Source organism: Salvelinus alpinus, chromosome 18, assembly GCF_045679555.1.
Source record: "Salvelinus alpinus chromosome 18, SLU_Salpinus.1, whole genome shotgun sequence".
NCBI classification, from domain to species: domain Eukaryota; kingdom Metazoa; phylum Chordata; class Actinopteri; order Salmoniformes; family Salmonidae; genus Salvelinus; species Salvelinus alpinus.
The window spans coordinates 38,162,216-38,176,551 of record NC_092103.1 but is presented as its reverse complement, the minus strand read 5'-3'; the positions used below and the strand labels follow the sequence as shown (position 1 = coordinate 38,176,551).

Genomic DNA, 14,336 nt, shown 5'->3' with positions numbered 1-14,336 from the left:
CAAAGTTCAGAGCACTACATGTGCAGCACGAACGTGTTATGCCAAAATTCATCTCACTAACCAATAATGGGGGGTGTAATTCAAAGAGAATGCGTTGATTACCCATACACTCCATGCTGTAATTGTTCAATGATGCTGCTGTTTTGATTGTCAGGTGAAACTAGAGTTTACCACACGTAAGTAATTGTCTCTTTCTCCCGGCCAGATGTTGTTCCTGTTGTTGAGTGAGCTGCCCAGCGTTTAGCACCACTGGCACTCACAATACCTCAATGTTGGCCTCCCGGTGCATTTTATTTTGTCACTACCTCCCTCTCACTTCAATCGAAGCAGTTCTCTGTAGGCATGGGAAACAAAGTCAATTGTCCTCATTATTATTGGATTGTTCATCCGTGTCAAACAAAACATTATCAATCAAATAATAATAATATATATAGACACACACACACGTATATAAGACTCGTGGTTTCTGCACTGGTAAATTAATAATATAGATATAATAACCTACTAAATGTGATATTATATTCTATTCATTGCTATAGCTACTGCAAATAAACATCCCGTAAGTAAAACATTGCTTTAGGATAAGACCGTCTGCTAATGACCAAAATGTGAATGTATTAATTGTAACTGTAGGCATACAGGCTAGGCTAGTACAGTATAAGGCGTTTCATTAGTTAAGAAAGGGTCACTGTCCAGTTATGCCTGAGTCAGAGCAGTCCTAAAAGAAATTGGAACAGGACGTCTTCTGCCTTAGGGAGGTTGGGGGCTGGGTTAAGGATTAATGAATTGCTTTTTCAACATTGCTCAGCGGTGGTGATTATGGCCTATTTAAAACAGCCACAAATAGGCAAAAGTTCCTTAAACAGACATCCATCATTATGTCAAATGCCACACCCCCCTTGCTGTTCAATGGCTGCGGGGGCTGAACCTCGACGCGTCATAGGAGGAGTGATTTAAATGTGTATTCCCTCTTGGCTTTGAACTGGAGTAGCCGCCTTTCCTCTCACAAATAGTAGCGCTGTATGTCCATGAACAAGAACTAAGAACCAAATTCCTTTAGCCGAGCTGTGACTATCTGATATGAGAGAATTACTTCATCACCAAGTTTACTGTTTCAGATGTCTATAGGAAATCCATGAAGTCGACCAACGCAGTATAAAATAAGGAAACAAGAAGAGGAAGACTTAGCCTAGACTAATTCTGGACTAGTTTGCAAGCTCTCCAATCGGAATATATAACAACCGTTTGAAGTTGTTACATCTTGTGAACCGCAACAATTGACCATTGCAAGCAGCAGTCCACGACTTGGTTGAAGTTGCGCACGTCTCGTGGTAGCGCGCACCACCATCGTGATCATTTCCTCGCGGTTACTTCACATAAACTACCACGACGGCAAGGTGAGCACCGCAGCGCGTCACATTTTTCCACACATTTGTTAACAATAGTTCTATATCGTTAAAAGTTTCAGCCTAGTAGATGTGTTATTACACAGTAATGAACGGTAGGGTATTATTGCCAGAAAATGTTGGTCCCCTTTTCTGTCTGTCATGTTCGAACAATTATTGAGCGCAAGCTATTCGTCCGTGATTCAACATTTCCCTCTGACTATCCCGTGGTGAACATGACTTACTTTTACCCCTTATCATAGCACACATTTCTTAACCGTTCGTCCATGCTTTTGTTGTTGGGGGGGGGTGTCTTCTCCGGTATCTTGACTGCATCTCTGCATCAAGGCAGCCCTGGTACAATGGGGAGTTGTGCGCCCGCCGTAGTGTTAATTAAAAGAGACCCGTTTTAATGAAACAGCGATGCGTGTAGTTATGGCCCCTGAGCGCATTATTAAAAGAGAAGGATATATTGCTAATCTGCCTTGGTGCCAAGCGGGCCTGACCATTGCTCACTGTACTATTTGTACTATTTATAGTGGCTGTTAATGGTGCAGTCAGGCTTATTTATTTTAATTACAAACGACTTCCCCTTGCTTGTGTGAGCGGGGTTATTTGTTAATTTAAACTGGGGGGATGGGCGTTGGGCTTTGACAGGTTTTAATTAGTGTAGGTTTACCAAAGGCACAGGGAGCAATACTTCTCTACAAAGTGACTGGTGTAATGTGAAATTTGATCCGAGCCACTTTGGTGAGATATGGGACTTGTTGATGCACATCAACAAGATAAAGAAACTATGCCCAAGCCTAAAAATACCTAGTGGTCTTATAAAAACACAGTTTAGTATTCACCATATGTTGAAAAAATAAGGTTATAAGGCTGTTACACAGGCAGCCCAATTCTGACTTTTCCCCCCGCTAATTGGTCTTTTAAACAAATCAGATCAGCTCTTTTGCTTATAATTGGGCAATAAATCTGAATTGGGATGCCTGTGTAAACGCAGCCTATTAGGCCTATGCTATCTATGTAGGTTCCTATCCAAAATAAGCGTAACAATACAAGAAGACTAAATGATTGGGAGCTGACAATGTATTTATCACCAACAAGTGAGTATTTCAATGAAGAAGAGCCAAATGCAATTGGGTAATGACGAGTGAACCATTATTTGCTCTGTCAACCCGAAACCACATGCAATCCATCAGTCTATCCTCAGACAGCCAAGGTATTGTGTTCCTCCTCATTAGCCTCTGTTTTTAATGGTTATTTCATCAATCAGTCTATTACTAGAGCGGAACACAGCTGTCTCTCCTCCTCACTAACCTTTGTTTTGCCTGATCATTCATTTATCATTAAACGCAGCAGCGGAGACCGAGTTTATTACAAATCAGAGCCCACAGACTCTTATCGCTCAACAAGGACTCCAGTTTATCAATGGAAGGAGCGTAAGTAGTAGCCTAGTCAAGGACAGACTCGGGCGGTCTCCAAAACTCATCTCAACAAAAATAACTCTTTCCGTCACCCCCTCTAAACTTTGTCCTCATTGTGTGCCGCTCGTTCATCTATCTGGCTTGCATAGACTTTCCTAACCCCCTTTTCTCTTTGTATTTAGAAAGCCAATATGCTCCTTTGCCAGGAGAAATGCCCTAGCTTGTTTTTAGCGATAGGCTTTGGTTACAAATCAGCGTTATGACGATATGGCGTTCATCAAAGTTCTGCAGGGTGTTGATAAGAAGGAACACTAAGTCCTTGCGCCCTCTAAAATAGGTGGGTGTCTACTGTGTTCAGCGGGGGGATAAGCTTGTCTAAGTCCCGTTTAGGGTAATGTAATTGTTGGGGCTTGCTCTGCATTGAAATATCACTGGCTCCCCCTCCGATGCTGATGACATTCCTCAGGGCATGGCTCAGGTATTGTCTCAGAGTTTGCCGTGTGCTGCGAAAGATGATTAAATGTAGGATTTGCATTTTCATGAGATCAGTGAGTTTTTTTTGTGAGGTTATTTTGGCTCGTCTTCGCTTACGGCTGAGGCTTCTGCAGGTGTGGGTCTGTGTGATTGCATTTGCTGTGCTGCCGCAACTTGTCGCAGGTACGGTGAGGAATGCAAAAAAAGTGAGTAGTATTTCTGCACCCATTTGAGACTTTCACGTAGCTGCACTGCAGCAGTTCTTCTGAGACTTCAGTAGGAAGGCAAACAAACAGGGAAATAAACATAATTTAAGGGTAGCCTCTTCTCCCCTTGGGTTGTACTTGGTCTGCCGTGGCTTCACGGTACATGTTATGATCTGTTTGGAGTCAAGGGAGACTAACTGGTTCTACAGGCAAATTGCCAGATAGCCAGAAAAAGCATTGAGGCTTAGGACTTGTTGACATATTGTAGTCAAGAGGAAATGTTTCCATACCATATAGACACTCTACCCAGTCCTTCTTTTAAAAGAGAAAAACAGGGTATAGCTCATACTCAAGTGCATGTCTATGAGAGCTATGAGAGAGAGGAAGAGAAACAGAGGTCACATTGGCGCCTCTGTTCCTAGATTTGACCAGAATTCCTCTTTTTATTTCACGAGGGTGGAGGCTCTTGTATTTCGGGGTATAGTAATTGATTTCACGCTGGTAATTCACTGCCCGAGGAGTCTGGTTCTGAACACAGGGAACGGACTGCAAAGCAGCAAGCAGAAATGGGCCATGTAAGGTGTCTTGTGTTCCAAACTGTAAATGCACTAGACAAGCTGTGTATTCATCATACACAATGACCTCATTGCACTAATTGCATAATTGTTTATAGCTATATGCCATTATGATAGTTGCAGAAGGTTCTGCCCCCCTGCACAGTACTGTTAAATGTTTCCCTTACTGTTCCTTAGGTGGGATAATCCATCCCCTCAACTATGATGCCCCACATTGCCCGAACAAATCTGGCATCAAGTGTTTTCATTTCAATTTGATTTCAATTCCCCATCCTAGGATGCAGCTGTGGGACCCATTGCTAGGAGTAAGTTGGAAAACAATGTTGTTGCCCCCAGGTATTTTAGAGTTTTTCTTTCTCAAGTTGCTGCCTCTGGTCTCCAGTTTGTCAGGGTTGTCTTTGACCCTGACTCTGAGACAGCACATTGCCAGCTGGCATTTGAAACCGACTGGTAAAGGCTGAAATGTGCCCCGGGATGGCCCCCCTCCAGGAAGGGGTCACACTGCCTTCCTGTGGCAACTTGGCCCTCCCCGACCCCCGATTGACATCCCCAATCAGAGCAGCTCTGTGGATGACCTTTGAACTCCCCAGGGCATCTCTTGTCTGTTGCCTCTTGACCTCGGTCCAAGAACAGCTAGAGGAAATAACGTGATAGAGTCCCAGATGGCAGGCAATCCCCCACATGCAGATGCCAAGCTCTCTTCCCCCCTCATACAATACCTTGGATTTAAGGCAACAGTATAAGCTTTCCCCCTTTCTTCCACCAGCCTTGCCTGGTTCAGGGACTCTCAAATCCACAGAGAAATTGACAGCGGCCTTTTTAAAAGGGGCTTGTGGAAACAGCCTAGCGTAACGGTCATCAATCAAACGGAGAAATGTCTTGTGCTGAAATTCACGATCGGATTGATATTGTGTGTCTGTGTGTGTGTGCACGTACTGCACGTACTGATAGGCCTGTGATAAGTCAAGTGCTGACCTATGTCAAGAATGTATAAAAAATCTCACCTGTCCAAATGTCAATAGATGGGTTGGTTACAGCAGCTACATGTAAAGAGTCTGTAGTGAACGCAGCACAGGCATCTATTGAACTAGATACTGCAGAGTAGCACTGTGGAAAAAGCTTTACCGCCAGGGTTTGGTCCCTCAGCTCTTTGTCGTGTTCCTCTGTATGGGTCCTGAGGTGCAGGGTTGGTGCCCCATGTGAAGGCACTTTGTTGGGGTCAGTCCAGCGTCGCCCTGGGCCTCTCTTATGGAGCTCAGCTCTCCTTGATTGGAGCCAGGTGTCCGAAGCAGAGAGTGCATAACTGTGGTGGACCAGCGGCGGACTGAAATGTCTTGTGGGAAGGGCACTCGTAAAGCAAAACATGCCCTCATTTAAATTAGAAGCACTGGAGGACAAATTAGGACGCTGTTGTTAATTTGGAAAATGAAATCCGTCGCTGCAATTATTTAGTGTTGTTGTTGGCCATAATTATGAATCATGAAGCCGGTGAAAAGCAATGGCTGACTCATTGCTGAGTTGCACGCTGGTATGGTTCTTGTTAGTGTGATTTGAAAGCAATATTATCCCCAGCTGTGCATGAAATCAGTTGAGTTTTGAAACGTAAAAGTGGGAAGTTCGGATATACAGTAGAAATGAACCGATAACGGCACACTTGGAATGTGGAGACATCATGTAGATTACCATTGGTTGTCTGGTGTCTCAAAGGCTATGGGACTCCATATGTCATCTCCGTTACACCACAAGAAGGTTTATATACTGGTATACCGGAATGTCAACTCCGTAACCCTAACGAAAGTTTTGCATAATTTGTAATCACTCAAAAAACCTCTGTCGACTAGTCTACTCACCCAGTGCAACCCAACAACACAAAAGACCCAACAACATTATTCAATGAGCAAGACTCTGCAACATCAAAGACCTCTCTTCTGGGACACATTATCAAGTTGCAATGAGAGGGTATATTTGCAGCCGGCTCAAAGACAGTGCGGCTTTGGTTAGTAAGAAGAGGTTTGTGTGGAGGTTGTCGTGGGACAGCTGCTTTCCAGGGTGCCAGTCGCCTCTGAGGCGCATATTTTTCAGGAAACTGTACCCCCCCCCCTTCCGCCATATCCCTTAAATGAATAGGCCTAAGCTCTCTTTGCCAACGAATCCCAGAGCCAACCGATTGGTTACCGTGCCAAAACTCACATTTGGGAATCCGAGGCCTCGCTCTTTCCTGTCTGTGGGGCTTCTCTCTCCTCGTCACCCACGTTTCAAGTGGATGTACAGTACAGTTTGGACATTCCAGGTGGATGTACAGTACAGTTTGGACATTCCAGGTGGATGTACAGTACAGTTTGGACATTCCAGGTGGATGTACAGTACAGTTTGGACATTCCAGGTGGATGTACAGTACAGTTTGGACATTCCAGGTGTATGTACAGTACAGTTTGGACATTCCAGGTGGATGTACAGTACAGTTTGGACATTCCAGGTGGATGTACAGTACAGTTTGGACATTCCAGGTGGATGTACAGTACAGTTTGGACATTCCAGGTGGATGTACAGTTCGGACGTCGGCAAAAGGTGGACCACGGGCCAAAACCGGCCCACAAGTATTTTTATTTTGTTTGACCCCCCTCAAAGTCATAATATTAGTTTTTTGGGGGGATTTTAGTTTTTGTCCAAAAAATACTAAAATCACCAGCAAGACGTATGTGATCGTGTCGCAATTTAATTAAGGTATTAAATTATGTTATTTTCAAATACAATCTCTTTTTGGGCTTGGTTGTGGTTAATTTACAGTGTACAAATTATTATAATTATGTTTCGGTCCCCCGACCATCTGCTCTGACAAAAATCAGCCTACAGCTAAATCTAGTTACCTACCCCTGGTGTGTACATTATGGTACGTTCCAGGTGGGTGTACAGTACGGTACGTTCCAGGTGGGTGTACATTATGGTACGTTCCAGGTGGGTGTACAGTACGGTACGTTCCAGGTGGGTGTACAGTACGGTACGTTCCAGGTGGGTGTACAGTATGGTACGTTCCAGGTGGGTGTACAGTACGGTACGTTCCAGGTGGGTGTACAGTATGGTACGTTCCAGGTGGGTGTACATTATGGTACGTTCCAGGTGGGTGTACAGTACGGTACGTTCCAGGTGGGTGTACAGTACGGTACGTTCCAGGTGGGTGTACAGTACGGTACGTTCCAGGTGGGTGTACAGTACGGTACGTTCCAGGTGGGTGTACAGTATGGTACGTTCCAGGTGGGTGTACATTATGGTACGTTCCAGGTGGGTGTACAGTACGGTACGTTCCAGGTGGGTGTACAGTATGGTACGTTCCAGGTGGGTGTACAGTACGGTACGTTCCAGGTGGGTGTACAGTATGGTACGTTCCAGGTGGGTGTACAGTATGGTAAGTTCCAGGTGGGTGTACAGTATGGTAAGTTCCAGGTGGGTGTACAGTATGGTAAGTTCCAGGTGGGTGTACAGTATGGTAAGTTCCAGGTGGGTGTACAGTATGGTAAGTTCCAGGTGGGTGTACATTATGGTAAGTTCCAGGTGGGTGTACAGTATGGTAAGTTCCAGGTGGGTGTACATTATGGTACGTTCCAGGTGGGTGTACAGTATGGTAAGTTCCAGGTGGGTGTACAGTATGGTAAGTTCCAGGTGGGTGTACATTATGGTACGTTCCAGGTGGGTGTACAGTATGGTATGGCACAGATGTATTTAGGGTAACCATGATAACGGGGATGACCGAGAGGAAGCTTGATTTCCTGAATGTTTCGTGGGTTTCCGGAATAGAATGTAGAAGCTGTGGTAAACATCTACCAAATACCCTAAGTTGAAATAAAGCTTGTTAATAAAGGTGTCAGTGGTGTTATTTCCTGGACTGTTAATGTCTTTAAAACAGAAATATAATTCCATCTGTCCATGTTAAGCTCAAACATTCTCGTACTGCTGAATAGACACTTTTCCATTCGCCCACCCTTGTTGTTATCATCCTTACTCAGGGCAACATTATATCTCTCACCCCCCCCCCCCCCCCCCCCTTCTTCTCTCCAGGCCAACCATGGTGAACAGCCGGGTGGAGGCATCAGCCGTGGCGGTGACGGGAGGCGGCGGTGGCTCGGCAGGCAGGTCATGCGCGGGCTGTGGTGGGCGCATCGCCGACCGCTTCCTGCTCTTCTCCATGGAGCGCTACTGGCACACGCGCTGCCTCAAGTGCTCCTGCTGCCACGCCCAGCTGGGCGAAATTGGCACCACCTGCTACAGCAAAGGGGGCATGATCCTCTGCAAGAACGACTACATCAGGTGAGCTTCAGGGAAGGCAGCATTCAAATAACAAAGGACTCTGGGTGGGGGTGGATGCAGCACGATAATGGCTCCTCCTCACCGTCTTGTAGGCAGGTGTAGTGTCTGCCTCCATATTGGTGATGCAGATGGAGGAAAAATATTTGATTGGAAACTACCATACTAGGGTGACATAGGGGTGGGGAAAGGGGAAGTACATGGGGAAATGATTTGCCTATGTTATATAGTCTGAAATTACCATAGGTTGTATGTAAGCTAACGGTCTCTCAAATGTTTTAGGTAACATCAACCATTTTGGACCTGGGCTATGTTGACAAAGTGAAATTAAAGTGTTTTAAATATTCAACACAGCCCAGGTCAAAAATGGTTGAAGATAGCTAAAACAGCTGAGAGATGGTTAGCCTACAACCTAAAGTCAATTTTAGTGAGCTTCTCCTTCAATAACGAGTTAATAGTGAAAGTGCAACGGAAATCCACTTTCCACAACTGATCCCGCCTGATGAGTCTGTTAATGCTAGGTCAGACAAGCACAGACAGCTCTGAAAGCAGTTGGAAAAGTGGAGGAATTTGTCAAGTACTTTTCTCTCTTTTTGTTTGTTCTACACACGCATAAAGGCACCAGGTGTTTGGGTGTGAATGCGGTCAGGTAGGGTGTGGCAGGATATCAGAGACTGGAGGGTGTTATGAAAGAGGTATATGCTCACAGCAGGGTTGGGTGTGGATCTGGGGGAACAAGGGGATTCTGACAGCTACTCTAACCTCTCAAGACATGACCAACTCTCTTTCACTACTTTTTGCACATTTTAATGACAAAACCTAAGGAGTTGCGTAAGATGAGGGGAAACCGGGAAAAGACTGCACATTAGCCAATTCCATCACCACAGCATTGCTCCTACACTGTTTGCCTTAATAATGTCTTGCCCAGTCTGGACTATGTGTGTGTGAGAGAGAGAGAGCGAGAGGCTGGCTGGTCCAACACAGACTGGGATTGTGTGTGTGTGCCTGCGTTGGCACTTCTCAGGCACTGGTGCTCTCCAGGGCAAACACTGGGGCAGATCCGGCGCAGTCTGGAAACCCACACAGCCCAAGAGCGCCCGCACGAAGGGAGGCCTGCTGGGTAGAGCAGAGACACTGGGCACTGTACATCAGCCCAGTAAGTATACAGAGGATTTAAAGCCACTCCCACCAGAATAAATAGCACACTTCTACTTCCCTACAATGTGATCTACCGAAAGATGTATGGTTGCAAAACTGAATGTAGGCCTACTAGTTATGTATTGCATAAAAATCACCTTGACTCCTGTGCCAATAACAACTCCTCATTACAATGCTTGCAGCCCACATGAATAAATGGGAATTGCACAAGAAAAATATAAAGGTGTTTTTGCCCCAAAAAGTGCTCTGTTAATTAATCAGCAATATGGAAGGACACCATTCATATTTCTAAGGGGTTTATGGTACTTGTGCACCGCTGCTTAACGATGGTCTAACATAGTGCAGCACCTTGTGTCCATGTACGCTCAAGGTCCATCCTTCTAATGCAGAACGGGACGCAGTACGAAGCTTATCAAATGTATAATACAGTTAGTGGAAAAGGGCAAGGCTCTCATTGCCGAGTGCTGCTGTGCCGCTGAGGTCCGATAAAGGCAGAGAGGGGAGAGAGAGAGGGGGGAGAGAGGGGAGGGAGAGAGAGGGGGGAGAGAGAGGGAGCCTTAATTAGGGAGAACAGGGTTCCTCTCGGGCGCTCGCTTATTAAATTACTGTTTGGATTAAGATCAAAAATTCATTACAGTGTGCAGTCAGAGCTGGGACACAGATAGGGAACCGGAGGGGGGGGGGGGGGTATAGCAGCCAAACCAGTCTGGTAGGTGTCACAAGAAAGGGGGGGGGGGGGGTATAGCAACCAAACCAGTCTGGTAGGTGGCACAAGGAGGGGGGGGGGGGGGGTATAGCAGCCAAACCAGTCTGGTAGGTGTCACAAGGAGGGGGGGGGGGGGGTATAGCAGCCAAACCAGTCTGGTAGGTGTCACAAGGAAGGGGGGGGGGGGGTATAGCAGCCAAACCAGTCTGGTAGGTGTCACAAGGAGGGGGGGGGGGGGGGTATAGCAGCCAAACCAGTCTGGTAGGTGTCACAAGGAGGGGGGGGGGTATAGCAGCCAAACCAGTCTGGTAGGTGTCACAAGGAGGGGGTGGGGGTATAGCAGCCAAACCAGTCTGGTAGGTGTCACAAGGAGGGGGGGGGGGGGGGGTATAGCAGCCAAACCAGTCTGGTAGGTGTCACAGGGAGGGGGGGGGGGGGTATAGCAGCCAAACCAGTCTGGTAGGTGTCACAGGGAGGGGGGGGGGGGGGTATAGCAGCCAAACCAGTCTGGTAGGTGTCACAGGGAGGGGGTGTAATAAAGGTGAGAGCGGTTGAGAGGCTTTCTATTAAGACTGAACAGTTGAACTGTTTACACACTAGGCTCTCTGAGGGATGGGCTAATGTGCTCTGGGTAGTCTACTAAACGTGGTTTGGAAGTTTCACAAAATTGACTTACCTGGTCACGCTCTAACAATGAGGCTAACTGTTCGACATCAGCAACGCAATGTCTGCTTCCAAAAGGCCTGTAGTGGACCGTAGTCTGTCTTACACTTCACACCAAACAATGACATCACCAGCATCTACAGAAGGTATTCCGTGACTTGTGGAGAAAAAGCCCTTCATCAGGGTTCTTCACCAGTATCAGCTGTAACATATTTCCTGGCTCTCCCAGTAGCCTGCCATGGACTTCATCTGCAGCTCAAACCCCACATGGAATCTGTGGCCGCCGGCTGAGCACTCATAAGACCTGAGTCACATGTCTCAGCACCACCACCAACACTATTCAATGCTGCATCCCTCCTATTCAGTCCTGCTGGAACACGTGTCAAACTCATTCCATTGAGGGCTGAGTGTCAGCGGGTTTTCACTCCTCCCTTGTACTTGATTGATGAAATAAGGTCGCTAATTAGTAAGGAACTCCCCTCACCTGGTTGTCTAAGTCTTAATTGAAAGGAAAAACAGGAAAAACCTGCAGACACTAGGCCTCCCATGGAATGAGTTTGACAGCCCTGTGTTAGAATCTAGACCTATACTTGACTTCATTCATGACTTCAACCACTGGTCTGGGACGTATTTCCTTTTATTGCTCGAGATATTTCTATTTAGGATTGGCAAAGGGTGAGCTGATTCAGAATCAGATATAAGAAGTGTGGTGCTGAACAACAGCATTGCTTTCATTGTGAAAATGAGGTGTGACTTGGTCAGAGGGGTAATGTGTTGAAGTGTTTGTGGTGTGAGTGGTTGCAGTGGTCTGACACGGGTTGTTCATCCACAGGCTGTTCGGGCACAGCGGGGCATGCAGCGCTTGTGGCCAGTCCATCCCTGCCAGTGAGATGGTGATGCGGGCACAGGGCAATGTGTACCACCTCAAGGTAAGAGGAACTTCAGCCTAAAAGTAAAGACTCTTTCCACTGGGCAAAAACTGGTTGAATCAACGTTGTTTCCACTTCATAACAACAACAACAAAATGTATGTGACGACGTTGAGTCAACGTGGAAAACTGATTGGATTTGCAAAAAGTAATCAACGTAAGGGAATTTCATATTTTTTTCACCCAACTTTTAACCTAAATCCAATGATGGGGATTTTTTGGGGTTTAATTCACGTTAGTTGACAACTCAACCAAATGTAAATCAAAACTAGTCGTTGAACTGACGTCTTAGCCCAGTGGGATGCCAACAGAAGCCACATACATTTTTTTGAGGCCCTTTATAACACAGCGATATGACTCAGCGAGAAACCCATGCTTCTGTTGCTCTTTCTTAAAGTTCCTTATGTCCCTCGCTCTCTGCAGTGTTTCACCTGTGCCACCTGTAGAAATCGGCTGGTGCCGGGCGACCGCTTCCACTATGTCAATGGCACCATCTTCTGTGAGCACGACCGGCCAGGGGGCGCCCTGCTCAGCAGTCACCTGACCTCGCTGCAGGGGAACGGCATGATGCCCGACCAGAAGGTGAAGGGATGGGTTCTGATGGAACCAATCCATGTGATTTAATGAATGAATGTGCATTCGGACGTCTCCATGAGTGCTTTTTTAGAAATGCTGTTCAAAGTGGTGTTGGACTGGGGTCTTCTTGCTGTCTTTGTTCTTGTAGTCTTGTATTTATGCATAATCAATGAACCAATAATCACCTCTTTCTCCTGATCTCAGGTCTGCTGAAGAAGAATGGGTGACAAAGCAACGTGTGCCTTCTCCTCCCCCGCCTCCTCCTCCTGCTCTTCTTCCTTTTCCACCCATAAGTTTGTCCTGCACCATCCATCCCATCGTTCAGATATTCCGATATCCGTACTCCAGATACTGCTGCCAGTGTCCATTAGCTTTCCCAGTTACACGGCATTTCCCCCAAAATAATGTTTATTCTGGTCATAGAGAATCATGTTCTCAACCTTGACATTATTGAAGTCTCCTGCTTCAAGGGGAAGATGCGGAGGAGGGAAAGACTGTTGATGATGGAAGAGGATGATTTATACTGTCAAACCAGTGTCTGTTTTCGGTAAGTCCATTGGTGACTGACTTGCCTAAGACTGACTTGTAATGCCCTGAGAGGACTATGGCATTTCCAGTGATGGACCATCCTTGATGTAGCACCTTTCCCTAGCCAGCACAAAACTACAGGGAGAGGGAGATGCCACAGACCAATAAATATAAACTGGTTCTCGTCCGGAGCTCTTTCAACCAAGCTACAGTTTAATGACTCCCGAAACACGAAGAGTGTGTTCAAAACAAGATCGCCACATGAATACACAGACACACACTCTCTGAGCTCAGACTCTAGGCCCTTTCATGTGTCGGATTGAGGGAAACAGGAAATACTTTGGTTGTAGTGCTATGCGACCGTAGCTTTTGCCCCCTGGACGTTCCTGAACTCTCATTGGCTCACTCGAACGGTCGAGTTAGGCCGAACGAGGAATGATCAAATACACCTGCCTGGATGTCTCGTCTACTTTCAAAAATATACTCTCTGTGTACTAAATGAAGAATGCCTGTAGAATATTCATCAAAACATACCTTTTAGTCCCATGATTATTTTGTACTGCAAGTGGTTGCCTTGTGATTCTCGATTGTCTTCGATATTTAGTTATGTTTTCAGGTGAAGATGGTTCCTGGGGTTAGTAAATGTACTCCTGTTTATGGGAACATACAAATATGCATTTGTAATTGTTGTTTAAAAAATTTGGCCGGTGAGAATTGTTATTCCAACATGACTTTGCAGCAGTGCTCTATAGGTCTTAAATGTATTGTTGTTGTGTGGTGGTGGAAGAGGACAAGGTCAAAGTTGAACTGGTCCCCATATAACCAGGGTCGTGTTGAGTAGGGCTCACTGTAGATAGAAAACAGAAAACAAAAATAAGTGTTTGTTATTGGAGAGGCCATGTAGTCCCTCGCTGTTTCTTACGTTTGGTACCTAATGAACACGACCCAGGTTGAGGGAAGAGGGGAGCGGCATAGGGATGGAGAGAAGTAATAACTGTACATATCTTTTCTAGTGCTATTATTGTATTGTGGTCTATGGTTGAATTGAGTCTTTGTGTGGCCTAAAACATCTATATGGAGAAAAAAAGTACTTTCTAAATAACTATAATAATCATAATATTGCCAGTCACCTGTGTCGTGTCTGTAATGAGTGTTTGGATAATATTTACCTGCCGTTTGTGTGTGCGCCTGTGTAGCGAGGTGTGACAAATAGCGCTTTCACACCGAAAGGTAAAGCTCCCGGACTCAGACAAACATGGCCGATTACCCTCAGGAATGGAATTTCAAAGGCTTGAGCTGGGGCCATTACAGAAGCAATTAAAGTGGGATACGCTGGAGGCCCAGGCTTTAGCTGAAGTCCTGTGCCGGAGTCTAATGAGGCCTAATCTGGTGAGCTGGCCTAATTAAAAGG

The 14,336-nt window shown here is 46.0% G+C and overlaps 1 protein-coding gene across 1 annotated transcript; it reads left to right on the top strand.

Annotated features, from left to right (window-relative positions):
* The first annotated feature begins 984 nt into the window (after positions 1-984).
* Positions 985-14,054, top strand: lmo4a (LIM domain only 4a). Its single transcript, XM_071351236.1, has 5 exons — positions 985-1,397; positions 8,121-8,369; positions 11,726-11,822; positions 12,245-12,403; positions 12,602-14,054. Exons 2-5 carry the CDS (start codon positions 8,128-8,130, stop codon positions 12,608-12,610), a joined length of 507 nt encoding a protein of 168 aa, XP_071207337.1. The 5' UTR covers positions 985-1,397; positions 8,121-8,127; the 3' UTR covers positions 12,611-14,054.
* The last annotated feature ends 282 nt before the right edge of the window (positions 14,055-14,336 follow it).